Source organism: Python bivittatus, unplaced genomic scaffold (genome assembly GCF_059951505.1).
Source record: "Python bivittatus isolate LINGU-HERP-01145 unplaced genomic scaffold, Pbiv_v1 ctg000020_np1212, whole genome shotgun sequence".
NCBI lineage: Eukaryota > Metazoa > Chordata > Lepidosauria > Squamata > Pythonidae > Python > Python bivittatus.
In genome coordinates this window covers 82453877-82472828 of record NW_028277030.1, presented here as the reverse complement: position 1 = coordinate 82472828, position 18952 = coordinate 82453877, and the positions used below count along the sequence as shown (strand labels likewise).

At 36.8% G+C, this 18952-nt stretch overlaps 1 protein-coding gene across 2 annotated transcripts in view; it reads left to right on the top strand.

The window, feature by feature from the left end:
- Positions 1-18952, top strand: part of PRKN (parkin RBR E3 ubiquitin protein ligase) — a 700377-nt gene that overhangs the window by 225566 nt on the left and 455859 nt on the right. For both annotated transcript variants that reach the window (XM_088142815.1, XM_088142813.1), the window contains exon 3: positions 11136-11343. In XM_088142815.1, coding sequence (XP_087998941.1) covers positions 11136-11343 — 208 coding nt within the window. The remainder of the gene's footprint in view (positions 1-11135; positions 11344-18952) is intronic.

Below are 18952 nucleotides of genomic sequence, written 5' to 3'. Positions count from 1 at the left end.
TTGTGTTACTTGACTGGCAATTCTTAATGCCACCTCCAAGCTTATTTTAAAACTAAGCAGGATATCAAAATGAATTTGTGATGAATTATAGAGTTCTGCCATTAACTTCAAATGCACAATCTAAATGGCCTTACAGGACCTTAGATGTAAGTTAAGAGCTTATTTTGCATAAGATATAAGAATTATACAAATGATTAAATTTGGTTGCTTTCACAATATGGATATATTGTTAAAAAATATCGATCTCAAGAAGTTCTTGATCCTGAATTGCCCACTTCCTATTCTATTCTTGAAGATCCCCCAAGGCCTTGAGGTTAGATGTGGGCATCAGAGGAAAAAGGAAATTAGGAAAAAAAAATCTCTTCCTCTGTTTATGCCAGTGGGGATTTCACACGATCAGAGTTTCTCTTACAGGGGCTTTGGATCCAAAGAAGAGGTTTTGGAACTTTTCATCTCCCCTAATTAATTACAATTAAATGTTTAACTATCACTCACTAAAATCCTCAATTTCTGCTTGTAGATATTTCTTTGACTGATTGTTAAGATGCAGTGTATTCCAGTGTGTATAGAGGATGTATCTGAACAGGTGTTCTGGAAAACTGGTATTTCTTTTTTTACATATATATAGTAATTTTATTAAACATTACAATTAAAAAGATAAAAACTATAAAGCAAGTAAAAAATAGAAAAGAAAAAAATGAAAAAAATTGAAAAGAAAGAAAAAAATAAGAATATAGTAAAGAAAAAGAAAAGAAATATATAAAGAAATGACTTCCCCTTCATCACAAGTATAAACAATTTTAGTAATTCAATCCCCTTCTCTTAAAATACAACAATCTCTTCTTCTCATATCTCATCTCTTTTCTATAAACAAATCCTTAAACCCTTATCATTCGTCCTGATGTCAGCAAAAGTCCATTAGGTTTACCAGAGATAACAACATATCTATTTTAACCTTAATCAAATAAACCAACTTTATATTCCTTCCTTTTACTTTTAACAATCTTGATCTTTAATCCCTTCAAATAATGTCCTATAACTTGATTTTTTTTTCATTTTTTCTTTGTCCCTTCTCATAATTTTTTTCAAAACTTTAATGAGTCTCTTTCATAAATCCAATATAGGAAAATTATCCAGGTCACTCTCTTGGTTTGTTATTTGTATATCCCTTTTAATTATTAAGACATCAGCTGGTTTCTTTCGTATGTCCAGTGTAGCATCTTTTCCCATATCATTCTTGTAGCCCGTCATTTTTAAATCCACTTTCAAATCAGTCTCGGTCTTGTACAGTAAAACTTGTTCCTCTTCCATAACATCTTTTAAACACAGTCTATCTATAATGGCAGGCAATCTTAAAATTAACTTCTGGGTCCATTGTTCACAAATATCTTCAATACGTCCAATGTTAAAGTGTTTAACTCCATTCTGTATTAGTAAGTCAAATTTAAATGTTCTTCTCCTTTAATTGTAATTTTCAGTTCCTTCTGGTTCCCTCTAGTGTCCAAACTTCAAAGTCCCATCCTATCATTTTTTAAATTTTTTTTTTACGAATTGAGAACCACAGCATTTTTCCCATGGGAAGGGTTCTTACGATTAATCCCAAAGTCTTATTTCAAATCCATCTGAACCCTTAATCCATTTGTAACTTTCCAAAATCATGTACTAATCATCCTTTTGCTGTTTATTCCAAAAAAAAAGAAATTTTTAAAAAGTCCTTAAACTAAATTTAAAACTTCTTTCACTAAGGATTGAAGGAAACTCACCCAGTGCTATAAAAACTTGTCATTCCAGAGGTTCCTAATAGCTGAAAAGGAATTAGCAAGCAATTTCCTAAAGTGATTAGAAAACAAAGTATGCAAACCTTGTGTCCATAAAGGCGCTGACTGCGGTTTGGGCGAAAATGGTGTTCATTTGACTCTCAGAACTCTAAACTCACTAGAGACCACTGTCTTGCAGTCTCCTTGTGAGGAGCAACTGTCTGGAGCACTTGTGGGCAATCCCAAATCTTCTTGTCTGGAGAGGAATCACAAAGAACCAGTCCCCTCGCTGGCTCTTTATTCTGCCACAGTTCAGTTTGTCATTTCTTCCCCAGAAGTCCCTGAAAACTGGTATTTCTTCACCTTCAAGGTACGCTTTGAATATGTCCTTATTAATTTTAGCCATCAACTGAAGTACATTTACTATATTCAGTCTCTCTTCATTTTCTGGAATAGCAAGAATAATTTCCTCCTTCGAAGAGTGGAAAAGTTTTTGATTCTATGGAATTCATTTGCATATAGTGCCTCAGAGTGATTGAGAGCATCACGATTGCATGTTTTTAAAGTTTGCTTCCTTTAATTTGCTATCAATTGCTATTAGAATTCCTCAGAAAGAAAGCTATAAAACTCTAGTAGCATTTTGAGCTCAGAAAAGCAATGAATAATTTCATGCAGATATTGCATATACATAAATGTGTCTCTTATCTTTCTGACCGACATTTAAAAGAAGTGAAAGTACAGAAACAGGAAAGATTATTTAGCAAAAACTACATACAGATACACTAGCAAGCTTTTAAATGTTTTTTGGCATGATTTTATTTTGTTAACACTGCCCACTTAACTCACTGTACTTGGCATGTACTAGAAAATATTATACTTTGTGAATGCAACCCTCTCACCAATAACTTTTTGCTATTATTTTGATCTCTGTATCTGTGTTGGATTATATATTGTGCAAATACAGTAATTTATTGCAAGTGTAATTTTGATTTTAGAAATGTAAAGAAAGCATTTGCAGAAAGTTAATGAGACCTCTTAGGTATATCTGTACTTCATCATGAAAACAGTGTAGATTCAAGGCGCTCTAGCACTGTAATTCCAAAATGGTGTATGCATAATCTGTGTAATTAGATCCAAGCTTATGTCAAACATTATGAAATAAGTTGGTTTACAGTAATTTTATTAAAGATTATAATTGCAACAGTAAAAACGAATATAAACTAAAAAAAGGTAGAAGAATAAAAGAAAGAGTAAAAGGTGCAGAAAAGAAAGAAAAAAAGGAAAAAAGAGAAATAGAAAAGAAAGAAAAATAAGAATATAGTAAAGGAAAAGAAAGGAAATATATAAAGAAGTGACTTCCCCCTTCATCACAACAAGTATAAACAATTTTAGTAACTTACCACCTTCTCTTAAAATACAGCAAATGATCTCTTCTTCCCATATTCCATCTCTCATCTATAAAGAAATCCATAAAGCATTGTCACTTCAGTCCTGGTGTCAACAAAAGTCCGTTAACGTTTACCAGAGATAACAACATATCTATTTTAACCTTGATCAAATAAACCAACTTTACATTCCTTCCTTTTACTTTTAACAATCTTGATCTTTAATCCCTTCAAATAATGTCCTAGAACTTGATTTCTTTTCATTTTTCTTCATCCCTTCTCATAAGATTTTTCAAAACTTTAACAAGTCTCTTTTGTAAATCCAGTAAAGAAAAATTATCCAGGTCACTCTCTTGGTTTGTGGTTTGTGTATCCCTTTTAATTATTAAGAGATCAGCTGATTTCTTTTGTATGTCCAGTGTAGCATCTTTTTCTATGTCATGCTTGTAGCCTGTCATTTGTAAATCCAATTTCAACTCAGTCTCAATCTTGTCAGGTAAAACATGTTTCTTTTCCATAACGTCTTTTAAACACAGTCTCTCCATAGAGGCAGATGTCTCTGTTGACACTGTTAAAATTAATTTCTGGGTCCATTTTCAAAAATATCCTTCAGTATGTCCAATGCTAGAATATTTTGTTTCATTCTGTAATTATAAGTTTAGTTTAAGTGTTCTTCTCCTTTAATAGTAATCTTTAGTTCCCTCAAATTCCATCTTATGTCCAATTTTTAAAATCTAATTTAAAAAAAAAATCAAAACAAAACTATTTCCCCATGGGAAGGATTCTTTATAATTAATTCCAAAATCTTATTTCAAATTTATCTGGACCCTTAGTCCATTTGTAAATTTCTAAAATCAAAGTTTTAATCACCCTTTTGCTATTTATTCCACAAAAAAAACCCAATTTTTTTAAAGTTCCTAAATGTATATTTAAAACTTCTTTCACTAAGGATTGAAGGAAACTCACCCGGTTCTGTAAAACCTGTCCATCCAAAGGTTCCTAATAGCTGAAAAGCAGTTAACAAGTAATATACAAAAGTGATTAGAATAAGAAATATGTGAAGTCAGTGTACTTTCAAAGGCGCCGACCGTGGTTTGAGCAAGATGGCTATTCCCTCATCTCCCAAAGCTCTAAACCCACAGGAGACCACTCTCTTGAGGTCTCCTCATGAGGAGCAGCTGTCTGGAACACTTATGGGCGATCTCACGTCCTCTCCTTGTCTGGAGAGGAATTATCGAAGAGCTGGTCTACTCACCAGTTCTTCATTCTGCCACAGTTGTCAGCTCTGCTTTTCAGAGCCATCTTCAGTCTGCCATTTCTTCCTCTGGGAAGTCTGGGAGTCCCACATTATGAAGTAAGTTGGGAAACAGTCTAGATTGAATTTGAATTTTTGTACAGGAACAGAGGTTTTGCATACATTAATGGATTCTGATAATAAGACATTGTACTTGCGTCATTATTTGAGCTAGTAAGTCTCAAGCACGTACTGACAGGATTTGCATTAGGTTTCAGGCTCTGTAATATCCCATTTTTCCTGAGAGAGTGACCCATTTTCTAATGCCTTGTTTGTCACCATTTGCTCATGCAGCAAAAGTAGAACTAGCAGATCTGGGATGCAAGATCTAGATGACAGCAAAGAAATATGGAAACTGCTATTTCCTGTCATCTAGTGGTGGTTTGGATTTTTGCACTCCAGTTCTTATAATTCTAAGTAAAAGTAAAATTAATTGGGCAGGAGGATGGTCATGTGGTTTTTCTCTACTGATTTTCTTTCTGTGCACACCAGTTTGAAGATACATCATGCAATCCGTCCTCTGAGTCTTAGAGGGAAATAATAATATTGCAATCAAATATAGTGTTTTTACTTTTTTCTCTATTGAAGACTTTTTATGTTTCTTTTTTTTTTTTAGTGTGTTACTTTATGTGTCTCTGAATTCTGCCCCTGAAAATTGATTTTACATTAAAGTGAATGTGGTACTTTGAGTTTTAAAAGCTATTTCATATGTGACAGCTTTGTCTAGTGTTACAGTCTCAGCTCTGTAGTAGTTATTAATTTCTCAATTGTTACACAACCTAATTGTGTCATAAAAGAAAAACTATTCTCTTATAGTTGTGCTTACTGGAATGGTAAGTATAAAAAATAGCATGAACTGGTTTTATACTGCTAGGCCAGACTTTATATAGTGCTATTTACTTGTATTATGATTTAAATGGCATTATTATACATTTACCATGTTCTATTTTTATTTAACCAATACTGGCAGACCCATTTCCCTCTGTGCACCAACAATAAGTAAGATAAATCTGGAATCCACCATAGATTGTTCAACATTTTGTGTTGAATCGCAATTGGGATCTAGAAATATTATATCAATGAATCAGCTTAATAGATTTATACTATTATACTAATTATATTTATACTAATATACTACCCCATCTAGGTAACAAAATAACATGTTCTTCTCTCTTATATGCTATTTTATTATTGTAATCATTCTATGAAGTAAGTCTCTTCTAAGCAGAGAGTGTGCTGAGCTCAAAGACATTCACTTAAATGTAGAGCTAACTGCAAATTTGAACTTGTGATTTCCCAGACCTTTTACTCAGTCCTGCCAGTCTGTCAAGCTCTGCCTATGAATTAATGCTCCTTCTCTGCTTCAGACTTACTAATTCTGCCCTTTCCCCAACCAAATCCTCTGGGTACTTTTCTTTTTTTTTTTAATTAAGAAAAAATATCACAGCTTCAAATATCAGTTTTGTGGAGTACCTTATCTCCACTTTTGCCACTCACTATGGGAAGCAACAGTTCTGAAACTGAAGGAACACAACCCTAAATCCAGGCATTTAAAAAACGAAGTATTCATATGAACACATAGGTTTAAACTTTAATATGGTCCTCTTTTTCTCGATATGTCACTTCTCCAATGATATGTCCAAAATGGTTCCAAAACAGTAATCCAGAGAAAGCATACAGAACAAACAAGGAGATGTGTACTTCTTGAATATGATTTGTCTTTTTGATCACAGAAAATAAGGCCATTTGATCTTGAGCTGGATGATCAAATGGGCTAACAAAGCTCAGTCTTACGGTGTGTGATTTTCCAGTAAAAGGTTGCTTTTGCTGATTATGCCAGTAATGAACTCTCTCTAAAAGTTATTACAGTATGAATAAATACATCTTTAGAACTAAAGAAGGGTTTTTTCAATGGTCTTATGAGACCCCCTACAATTCTCAAGTTGATTTCAGAAAAAAATACTGAGAACCACTGTTGCAAGGCACTCTAATGTCTTTATGATAAGGGTAGTCCCCAGTTTAAGAACGAGTTCCTTTCCCAAGGTCTGTCCTTAAGTCGAATTTGTATGTAAGCTGGAGCAGTATTATTGTATAATACTGTATAAGTTGTATTGTGTAATGAACTCAAACCATTCTGTATTTAACTTGAATTTTGCTAGAATAGGCTCTGTTCTTAACTATGGGTCATCCATAAACAGGATGTCCTTAACCTGGGGACTACCTGCATATACATTCACAAGGAATTGTCACAGAAGCCCTCTAGAAATGGATGGGATTTGGAAAGTAGCTACTAGCGGCTTAAACCCTGTAACTAAATCATCTTTGGTAGGAATTTTGCACTCTGACATGACCTTTAATGGCCATCAGTTAACATAGTAAAATATTTATGGAGTAAAAATATCCTCTTTTCAATGTGAACACAAAATTTGATCGTGAAAGCATTATATCAGCCTTCTTTGGTTAATAAAATAGCACAGTCATTGTTCTCACAAGTCTCTGATGTCTGGATTATTACTTTTCTTGGAAAGGGTTTATTAAATTCATTTTAAAGAATTGAATGTGTTTTCATATTCTGGAACTTTGCATAATGTATCAGTGTAAGTATAACAGTTCTAAATAAATTAAATTAAAAAATGCTGTTTGTCAGATTATAACCAGAAAAGTCAGAAGATGGTGGGCGGCAGAGAATGAAGCAAAGCCATATGGCTGAATACATTAAAGAACAAAGTAAACACACAAACACACACTCACAGAGAGAGAGAAATATAAAGACCCCACCAGTGAAACTTACTGAAAGAAGGAGAGATAATAGAATGGGGAGGAAAAATAATGGAACTGAGACAAAGGAAGAATCAAATGTCGACAGTGAACACAGAAGCTCCTTTCTTGTTCCTCCATCTACCTCCATAGCTTCTGTTACAACTTATAGTAACGTCATGTCAGGCCTAGCCCAAGGAACTTCCAGAGACCATGTAAATTCAGTCCAGCAATGTTTATTAGCTACAACCTCCAGCAAGAATCTTCCCAGACTGAAACCCCAGCTCCCAAGTAATGCCACCCACAACATCGTGAATTCCTCAGGGAGGTGCCAGTCTCATCCTCTTATCTCTCCCTCGCGCCTCAGGAGATGAAAGAAAACGTTTTTCTCCCTGAGTCTGGCCTTCATAATTCCATTCCATCACACGTCACTAACTCTGTGCAGGCCTTATTTTGGTGGCTAAATACAAGTAGTCCTCGCTTAACGATCATTTGTTCAGTGATCGTTCAAAGTTACAATGGTGCTGAACAAAGGGACTTACAACCAATCCCCAAAGTTACAGCTGTTTAGTCACATGATCAAAATTCAGGTGCTTGGCAGCCCGTCCGCACTTACAACCACAGGGGCTCTTCAGCTCCCCCCACCCCCATCTCCTCCCCCCCATTTATGCCCTCTTGGCCCCCTACACTCTGCTGCCCTAGCTGACCTTCACTGTCTTCTTGTTCCCGCTGCTGACCAAGCATGCCTGGTCTGGCCCTTCACAAGGGAGCTGCTGGCCACACAAGGCTTTCTTTCCAAGGTCGCACATAGCGGTTTCCTCACAAGACCTGGGGAAGATGGCCTCATGTGGCCAGCAGCTGCCTCATGAAGGACCAGGACAGGCATGCCTTGTCAGCAGCAGGAGCAAGAAGATGGCAAAGGTCAGCTGGGGCAGTGGAGCACAGGGCAGCAGGGACTTTGAAGTGCAGGATGGCGAGGGCAACTGTGGCTGGGACTGGGCTGGGGCAGCTGGGGCTTCCCAGGGCAGCTGCGCCTTCACATCACACCACTGGGCTGCACTGGGGTGGCTGAGGCTTCTAAGAGTGGCTACAGCCTCCTGCTGTTCTGTGGGTTGGGGGCTTCTTGCAGCCCCAGAGCCACAGTGCACCAAGAAGCCCCTGAGCTGCAGCGTGGCAAGAAGCCCCAGAGCCGCGCAGTTCTGGGGCTGCTTGTTGCCCCAACAAGGCAGGGTGCAGGGCAGCCAGAAGGGCAGAGATGGGGGGGGGGGAATAGGCAGTTGGGGGGAGTTGAAGGGGAAGCAGTCTCTTACCTTAAAAGGCCATTTGGGGTTGCTGGGAGTTGAAATTCAGCAATCTGTTATTGCCACAGGTTGCCCGTCCCTGCTTCTTTGTAAGCTGGGCTTATAGTTTGACTTCAGGGCCTGTATTCAGTATGTGGCCATTGGGAGAATGAGGGTAGCCCACATTCACAACATCAGGGATGGGGGGAAGGGATAGTTGGCCCTGTTTTCTCCTCTCTGGCATGGGAGCACAGTGGTCATTCTTTCACATGCATGAAGAATGTTTATCTCTGTTGTTAATTTTAAAAAATGAACTTGAAACTGTTTTGGACTTCCACACATCTGAATATATGAATTTACTGATAAGGAGCTACTAAAATTCCAAGCAGAAGTATGATTACTATCTGTAAGTATGCAAAACTTTCTTACAGAGCTTGCTGGGTTTTTTTATAAATGCAGGCTTTAGACACCTCCCCCCAAAGAAAAAGTAGTTTGTTTATTTATTGCCCAGGCAAATAGATTGGGGCTGTTCAGATGCACCATGGTTTTCTCTTACAGACCTAGGAACCAATGATCCTAGGACTTCCATGCTTTTCCCACCCTGCCCTCCCCTGGTACCCCTGATGTATTGTCATCAGAAGCTCCTAACTCTGGCATGGAAGTGAGCATACTTTTTTAGGTTCATGCCTGTTAATGCCGGAAGTGTTAAAATGTAATGTAATGTGCATCCTAGTGCAGCTGTGGCTTATATTTATTTAAAATGCAACATATTCAGGAAAAATGCACCAGTTGTCTATGGTATTTATGTTTACAGTTGATAGAAATTACATTAACGTAAAATAACAGTTGTGTTATATGTGTGTGTGTGTTTGTGCTTTTGTTAGATTTATATCCCATCTTTCCTCTAGGAGCTCAAGGTGGTATAAGGTGGTGTTGATTGATTGTCAATTCATCAGTTACAAAAAGTAGCATTAGTGCACATACGATGACATTATCTTTAAGTGTCCTAGATCCTTAGGAAGGATCTGATAAGTCAAAAGTAACAAATTCCCCTAGGACTATATACGGTCTTTGTAAGAAGCAGAAGCAGCAACAACAATGATAACTACACCTAGGGATCAGGTGCTATTCTAAATGCCAAGTGTTAGGGAGCCAGATTAATATTTGGAGCAGCAGATTATGCGTTGTCAGAGCCACCATAGAGAAAGCTGGCTTTCTAGTCCATGCTTCTTCTTTTACTTTACATAACGGTGGAACATGCAATAAACATTTCCGGGATGATTTAACCAGTTGGGCAAACTCATTGTAGACAAGGTAATCCTTAATACAGCCTGTCACCAGGCCATGTAGGGCTTTATATGTAATAAGCAGCACTTTAAGATGAGCTAGAATCTTACAGGAATCTCTAAGATCTGTGATCTTTGGAGATATGGGTGTTATCCTGCTTTAGCAAGTTTCATTCATTAACATATTGATTCTGGATTCTGCCCCAGTTCTAATAGAGTGGTCCAATTGTGTCTTGATAAGACATGAGTCACACATAACTGGCACACTAGTCAAAGCTGGGCAGGAATCTGCAGGCACAGAATGAGTGGAGAATGCACTGGCCAGAAGGCTAGTCAGGGAAATATATTAGACGTAGTATCATGCCCAACTTATAGTCACTGCACTGTCTGCCATTTGAGTCCAAGTCAAAGTGCTGGTTCTCACCTATGAAGTTGTATGGCCTGGCATCAGGTTTCATCAGAGGCCACCTTGTTAAATGTGAGCCTAGCCATCCTGTCTGAGTCATCTAGTGAGAGCTTGGTGAAGGCTCCATCTGCAAGGGAAATAAGAGGGGTCATGGCCCAGAAGGCAGACCTTTTTCTGCAGACCTTGCATTGTGGAACATTCTGCTCCTGGAAGTAAACATAGTCCCTACCTTTTGAGGTTCCAAAAGGCACTTAAGGCCATTCCTTTTCAACAGGCCTTTGGCCCAGGATGAAAATTTTGAACATCCGTTTAGTTTTTATGTAATATTACATTAGTTTTTAATTGTTTCCTTACTTGTACACTGCTTAATGTCTGAATGATTGGGATAGTCTATAAAAACTATACAATTAAACATAGGCATAGACAATGAGGTGGCACATGCTTTAATACTGGGGGAAAGGTAGTTCTCTTTCTGGTTGCCCCCTTTTTCCAGAAAAAAGTGTTGAAAGGTGGTGTACAGAAGTTTGGGAAAACTTTGAGGAGATCTCCATTGGAACAAATGTGGCCCCCAATGTAGAAAAAGCACAAGTTAAAAGTACTCTTGCATAATTTTTTAATAAAGTCGCCCAGTGGGTTCATATAAAAGTTTGTGTATGCAATTCACTTTCCAATGATACTTATGCAATACAAGGCTCAATGCCATCTTTATGTACAGCATTTCATCAAGGTTGACTGGTTTTGGTGGTTTTGTTTAAGGCATAGAAATGTCTAAATACTCTGACCTTGTTGGTGAAGTAAGTAATGCTCACTTTGGCAATTTACATTGGTAACTTCTTCTTAAGATTCATTACTTTTAACATTCTGTATTAAATATGTTTGAGAACTATTTAAAAAATGAGGTTGGATGAGATGATAATGATGATTTCAAACTCTAACATGTATGGGGATTTGATTTTTTTTTCCCCTCCAGAATTGTGATCTACCCCAGCAAAGTATTGTTCATATTGTTCAGAATCGACAAAAGAGTGAAAATGAAAATTGTGGTGTCCTACCAAGCAATGGAGGGGAACCCAAAAGCCTAACTCGTGTGGATCTCAATACCAACCTTTTGCCTTCTGATTCATCTGGGCTTGCTGTGATTTTGGACAACAAAGTTCCTACTCCATCTGATAATTCAGGTAACTCATTAAAAACCAGCTAAACAAAATGAAACTACCCATTCAGAATAAGCATGTTTTTCATGTTTTTCTTTCTTTCTTATAAAGGTTTTTGGGCAGCTTCAAAATCATGGCATACATATCCATAAGGAGGAAAATGATGACATGTGCATGAAGATATCATCATACAAATGCCATGCAATGTATTTGCATCAGATGCTGGGATACAAGTATGCAAGGGCAACATTTGTTAGATGGTAACATTGCACCTGCCATCATTTTAGCATTACTGGGATTTGCTCCTGCTGTTGCTGAATCATAGTCTTTTCTGTAAAGTTATCAAAATCCAGAGGTGTATTTTCAAAGTTCCTTTAGCCCACTTTTTCTCTTTTTAACCAACACATACTGCAATGATCTTAAGTTTACCTGAATTTTCTCTTGTAATTTTATAGTATTCAAACTCCATTTGGGAGTCAATAGTCAGACATAGTCTTATGCATACATATTTAATTCTCTTTGTTTAATTCTTGTTGTCAACCCAGGAAGCAAACTGTCTATTTTCTCTAATCTCATTTTAAATATTTAATAAGTTTTTTTAAAAAAAATCTAGCAGAGATAACAATCATTCAGTTCTAGTGCAAGATATTGTTTATCTCTTGTCAAATTCTAATTGTCTCCCAAATTCAGAAGGCACAAAGGCTGAGCAAAAGAATGTTAGTAGAATCTTCTTGATATTTGGGCAGCACTGAAATCTGGAAAATTTAGGGATCATATCATTGAATTATTTGGGATGCCTTTTAAAAAACAGTTTTGGAAGTTAGGACTAAGAAAGTCTCAAGAGGTACATCACCCAAACCCAGAAATAAAGAAGAACACTTATTTAAAGCAATATCTGGACTGAGATTCTTTTGAGTGTCCAAGTGGCACTGTTTGGATCTGTATTGGTAGCCTCGTTGTTGCAGCACTGTGTGTAGCAATTGAGCAATTTGTTCAAAGAAGTGTTGGAAGTAACTTTTGGCTGCTGCCTCCATTTCTTTGATGCTTTCCTCCCCATAGAGAAGTCCTCCTGAAGACATCACAACCTCTTCCATCACTGTCTCATGACCAGCTACTTCCACTGGAACAATTAATTAGGTGAACAAACTGAGAGAGTTGCCATAGGGAGCTCACTGAATCCAGTCATAGCCAATTTCTACATGAAAAAATTGGAAGAAAAGGCAGTAGTTACTGCACCCCTAAAGCCATCTATCTGATTCTGGTATGTGGATTATACTTTTGTGATCTGGAGCCATGATGAAGAAAAGTTCAAGAAATTCCTAGAACATATAAATAGCATCCACCCTAATATTCAGTTTATAATGGCAGAGAAGGATGGCAAACTTGCATGCTTGGACGTTCTGATCATTTGGAAAGGAAATCAATAGTTAGGGCATACACTTTATTGAAAACCAACATGCATGGATCACTGTATACATAAAACTATATAATTTCTCTGTTATTTCAGGTACTTTGAGTTGAGAAACAGAAATAAAGATGGTTATAATGTTTATAGCAATCTCCCCCTTACCAATTATATTGGCTTTGACCCTTCCTGGAGGGGCAATTTTAGAAAGGAGATGATAAGAACTAATTATATTCAGTGACATAATTATTTCTCCATGGTATAATTGGAATTCCATTTTCTTCCCCATTTTATTAAATATACACATGAGCAAGCTGAGAGACATTTTCTAGAACTTTGCAGTTTGGTGCCAGTAATAGATTCACGGCACATAATCAGTCAATAGATTGATGATACCCAACCTGTCTTTCTTTACGTGTAAATCCAAAGAAGCCATTTGCATTCTAAAGTTATGTCTGATTTTGGTAAAGTGGTGGATAAGGACAGACATGAGGGAGGTGCTCCTGATCAAGGAACAGGATCAGGGAACAGAAGCTCAATCTATATTAGATGGGATTTAATGCCCCAGAAGACTCAGACATTTGACTTGTGAATACTTATGGATTTATCGTTAATGTAGCTACCCAATTTCATATCTTAATTGTATCCATATTAGCCTATTTCAGTGTGGAGGGTAATGTGGCTGCTTTTGAAAAGTGATAGCAAAACTTCATCTGGTCCAAAATGATGTGGCTGAACAATCAATTGGGACTAGTTGTAAGAAGTTTCTGCCCCTTCCTTGTTATGACAACTTCAGTGGATACCAGGCATGATGAAGAGTGCTGATTTGGACCAACAAAATTATATGATCTGAGAGCAGACTATTTGAAAGAACAGATATTTATAATGGGTGCTTGTGTATATTTTAAGTTCCTTAGGAATGACTCATCTCTCTGACTCACAGCTATCAAAGATTTGTTCATTTAGACTGTCATAAATAATCTTGTGTCTTTTTCAATTGGGTAGTATAAGGAAAGAAAAAGAAGAAAGGAAGGAAGGAAGGAAGGAAGGAAGGAAGGAAGGAAGGAAGGAAGGAAGGAAGGAAGGAAGGAAGGAAGGCAGGCAGGCAGGCAGGCAGGCAGGCAGGCAGGAAGGACACAGTTTTTTCCCCCCCCAGTGACTCAGGCTCTGGAACTCTGGAAAAAAATATTTTTTTAATTGCCTTACAGGGATTGGATGAATTTCAGAAGGGAAAAACAAAAGTATGCTTTCCAATTGGCAGGAACTTTTGCCTCATCCTACCTTCTGGCTCTTGGGCTTTAGTTGGTATAATATTCCTTTTACAATTCCTTTAAAGGGAAAAGTAGTCCCTTCACCGAAATCACTCAAGTTGTGGTTTGTTTTGTTTTTGCAAGTTATCAGATAAATATATACCACCGTGTTATTTTACTTTTAAATCCAGCTAGGATTGATCTGGTTCCATTTGTTTCTTTGCAGATCATTGAAATGTACAGCAAATAGGCTACCAGAACTGGTCTGCAAAGATCAGATCAGTACCGCAAAGAGTTGTTCAATTTAGACATCAGGGAAAGAACAGAACTGAAAAATATTAGATACAAGCATAAGAAGAAATGAACATGAACAAATGCTTCTATGCCTACTTTAGCCCTCATTCTAGCTGGTCATTTATTATTCTATCTAGAATATTAAATTTATCTATTAAGTAGAATTTGTTCATGAACTTATAAAAACTGCAGGTATATACTCAGAGCTTACAGTAACATGAATATGTTATTGATATTGCACCTAGCATCTAATAGGTGCTTCAAGCTGGAACTGAGTGCAACCGAGTCCTTTGAGCTAGATAAAGAGCAAAATAATCTCTTGACAGTACCTTCCTGGAATTATAAGGACAAGGTTTCTTTCAAAAGACTAAAAATTGTTCAGTTATTGAGCATCTACAAAAATGTTCTGAGACTCATTTTGCCTAAGGCAAAGAAGCAGTCACAATTACGGGACTGCTTATCACATGTCCAAACTTACACTGTCAAATTAGTTTCAGGTCAGGAAACAATATGATGCTTATCCGTTTTAATGTTGCATTAATCTGAATATTCAAGACCTGAAATAATCTGTGGGTTTTATTTTGATGGGGGAAGGAGGAGGTAGATACCTTTTTCTTGAGAACTCCATTGAAATGTGAGCACTGATCCATCTAAAGGGCCTCCAGTAATCCATGCACTTCTATAGTGATACAGTGCAGTGGGAACAGCTATAAACACTCAGCAAATGAATCATATCCACCAAGAGCACAGTTACTACTGTGTATGACCTGTTTTCATCTTCCCTCAAAAAAACCCGGATACCTAAAAATGTACCATTTCATATCAGAAGAAGTCCTTATGTTCAGTACAGAGCCTTTTTTTTTTTTTTTATGTTGGAACTAACATTTCAGATGAACAGCTTGCTTGTTCGTACTAATCTTTCATGGATTAACCAACATTTGATGGATTAAAATAACATGATAGATTGCAATTAAATCAGCTTTCATCCATGCTCATTGGTCTGAAATAATCATTTCAGGAAAGAGGTGAATTTTCTTCAGTGTTCATGTTACATTGGGTTATCTTTTGAAGTTTTATCAAGCTGTAGGTGTAGTGATGACCATAACAAACTGTTTTTCACAAATCTTATGTTGCTTTTCCCCAAGATAGGTGGCCATAAGCAAATAGGCATATAGTATGTGCATTTTTTTTCTTTACATTAATATGATCCAGGTGATAAATTGCAGCTCTTTTTCCATCAATGAAAGATCGTTTGCTCTCTGAATAAAAAGATTAATTTGCTCAGTACAGAACAGATTTATGTACTGCCTGCAAGTATAAAAGAATAATCTTTGGGAATTTTTGTAGAAAAATCCCTTTTGAGATTAAGGAACTAAGAAGAATCAAACCTGGTCAAGCTGACCAGGGCAAAGCTGAGAGAGGAGATGAAACATATGCTTTTTTGCATGTTTCTGTGTGTGTGTGTGTGTGTGTGTGTGTTTGTGTGTGTGTGTGATAGAGAGAGATGATGATGATGAAGAAGAAGATGATGATGAATTTATCTTTAGAGGTGAAGGAATTAGTGTTGTCCATTCTAAGCAGAAATATTCATCTCATGCCACAGTTTATCACCTTCAAAGGTTCTTCATTCATTAATGGTACTTTGTACTCTTCAAAAGAAGGGGAAACATGAAGAAGCAGATTCCTTTGTTCTAAAGTACATGGATCCTTTCAAAGGATGGCTGAATTTGTTTTACTTTCTACATTCTGCCCCATAGACAGCCAGTTTGGTGTAATGGTTAAGGCACCAGGTTGGAAATCAGAAAATGGTGAGTTCTAGTCCTGCCTTAGGCACAAAGCTGTGTGATCTTGGGCCAGTCACTCTATCTCAGCCCTAGGAAGAAGGCAAGGGCAAACCAATTCTGAAATATTGCCAAGAAAACTGCAGGGACTTGTCCAGGCAGTCACCAGAAGTCAAGAGTCAAGACTGATTTGAAGGCACAAAATAAATAAAAAATTCTGTCCCATATTCCCACTGATTTGCCTTTAAATTTGATATTTATATACATATTTAAATTAAAATACACACACACATTTTCATAGAGTTTAAAATTTGTGTCCATTTTTCTATGCAATTTCCCCTAACATAAAACTTTTGTACACTATTTTCCATAAGTATACCTACTTTGTATGCAGCTTTTTTTATTTTAATGCATTAATAGAACCAGATTGTTATTTTTACACATGTCATATGTATGGCATCTTGCATGACATTTGATTCAAAATGGCTCTATTAATACTATTCCAGTTCTATTTTTAGTTTAACAAAACAATTATAATAAGCATTATCTGCAGTACTTTAACAGAGCAATTGTTCCAGACTCTAGGAATTGTCATATTATGTAAAAATATATTTAAATAGATTCTGATTTCTTCCTGTTGCGGGGGAAGATGTACAAGATTTATATTTTTCAGGGAAAAGTCTATTTGTTGAAATGCTACATTTAGAAGTCATATTTCTTTTCAACTCTCAAAGAGAATCTGTTTTACATTCCAAGGCATAATATTTTATTATACTTGGGATGTGTGTATCTGGGCAAGGTGCCACAAAAACCCATCAGACTCTTAAATTTGGTGCTGTGGGAAATGAGATTTTGTAAAGTAACCCACATTTTAATTAACTAGTTTCTATTATTTAGCAAGTGACAACTGAAAATGTGAGATAATATGTCTATATCTATAGATATGTCTACAGAAAGTATTTTTCTAAGATTGTTGAAAGCAGCCATGCTTGTTGCTCTCTTTATTAAAGTTCAGTACTTTTGCTTTGCTCTCTGACATAGTTCTAAATCTCATAATTTGCGGCCCCTGTTGACCTTCTAGAAAGACCAGAAAGTGCTTTTATAAGACATTAACATAATGGAATCTTTTTAAAATGAAATGATAAATTGAGACTATTTCAGCAAATGGAATGCAGACTGTGTAATTTATTGCAGTCCATGCCAGTGCTGGGAACCTCATTCATATCCTAGCTATAATAAGAAGGGTTCCATTTCCCACTTCGTTCACTTTTTACACGTTTGCCAAAGAGATGGATGTACTTTTGAATCAAGCCTGAAATTCTTTGGGAGATTCTTGACTAAATTGCCAGTGATTAAATTATCTCATAATTTGACATGATTTAATTGGAATCTCATTTCTTAACTGGGATTGTTTATGGTGGGAAAGGCAATAGAAGACAACTATGATCATCTTTTGGTTCATGTGGAAGAATGAAATTGCTAGCCTTTTGCATTTTTATTCTCCTGTAACACTTATGAGAGCAGTGGAATGTGCAGTTAATGGCAAATCCAATCTCAAAGAGTCAGGCAGGATTCTGGAATATTTTGCATGGAGCTTTCATTTCAGAATGGAAGCAGTTATAATTGGTAATTCTGCCAGATCACAGAGTATTGCAGATCAAGCTGGTTTCTGCCTGAGTGAAGAAGTAAACAAGGAGTTGCCTTAAGTAACAGCAGCAAATACAGATACAGTAAATGGGGAAGGTTCCATTAAAATGTATCTGACCTAGAATCAGGAATGCCCCAAATCCACAAAAATGCAGGAGTCTGTGCATGGGAATTGGGAGGGGAGAGGCTTAGGAAGGGCAAGTGGCAATAGAGCATTATAATGTCATTATAAAATTGATAAGGCTTTACATAGTTATGAAGGTGGTGTACATAATTGTATCATGCATATGCTGTTATTTTGACATTGTGGCTGGTTACAGATGCCTGTGAGTTTGTGAATCAACAGTCAGAGGAAAAATCTTAGATTGTATGAAAAAATATACAGGTAGTCCTCACTGTCCAACCACAATGGGGACCAGAATTTAGGTCGCTGAGCAATTTGGTCATTAAGCAAATCAGAACTGATTTTATGACCTTTTTTACAATGGCCATTAAGCAAATCACTGCAGTCGTTAAGCGAATCATGTCGTTAAGTGAATCCAGCTCCCAATGGACCTTTTTTCCCAGAATTCGCATAATGACCATGTGATGTGCTTAACAACCACGTGATTTGCTTAACGAACATGGTGATTTGCTTAACAACCATCATAAAAAGGTTGCAAATCATGATCACGTGACCATGGAGGTCGTAAAGCACTTCTCCCAAAACTGTCATAACTGCAAACTATCGTTAAATGAACAGTCATTAAGTGAGGACTACCTGTATAAGAAGCCAGTTTTTGGAAGAACATCAAAGGCTGGCATAGAAGAGGGACAAGAGGAGCAAGATTACCTGTTTAAGCCCCCCATGGCTGCTGTTACTCCCATACATGAGATTCTGAAATATAGGAATGGAAGATTCATTTCCTTCTCACCTGGGTCCCTGTAAGAAGAGCCCCATTTCCTTTTGATTTCATATAAATTGTGTTTGGCTGTATGGTCTGCATTACAAGCAATTTAACCAGTATTCCAAATGTGTTCCTCTGTTCCTTCTATCCTGCCACAGTATTAACACCAATCAGTTTTCAACCTTGCTTCCCATGTGATTGCAACATGGTCTTGTTTCTTTACAACATTTGTATAAATGCTTTTGTCTGTTTGCTTCTCTTTTTTTGAGCTGCTGTCAACATTGTCTTTGCCTTAGGACTAATGAGTTACGTGCATACTCCAAAATTTAGTTTATTATTTTATTTTTCTCTTCTTGAGCTGCCTAGTAA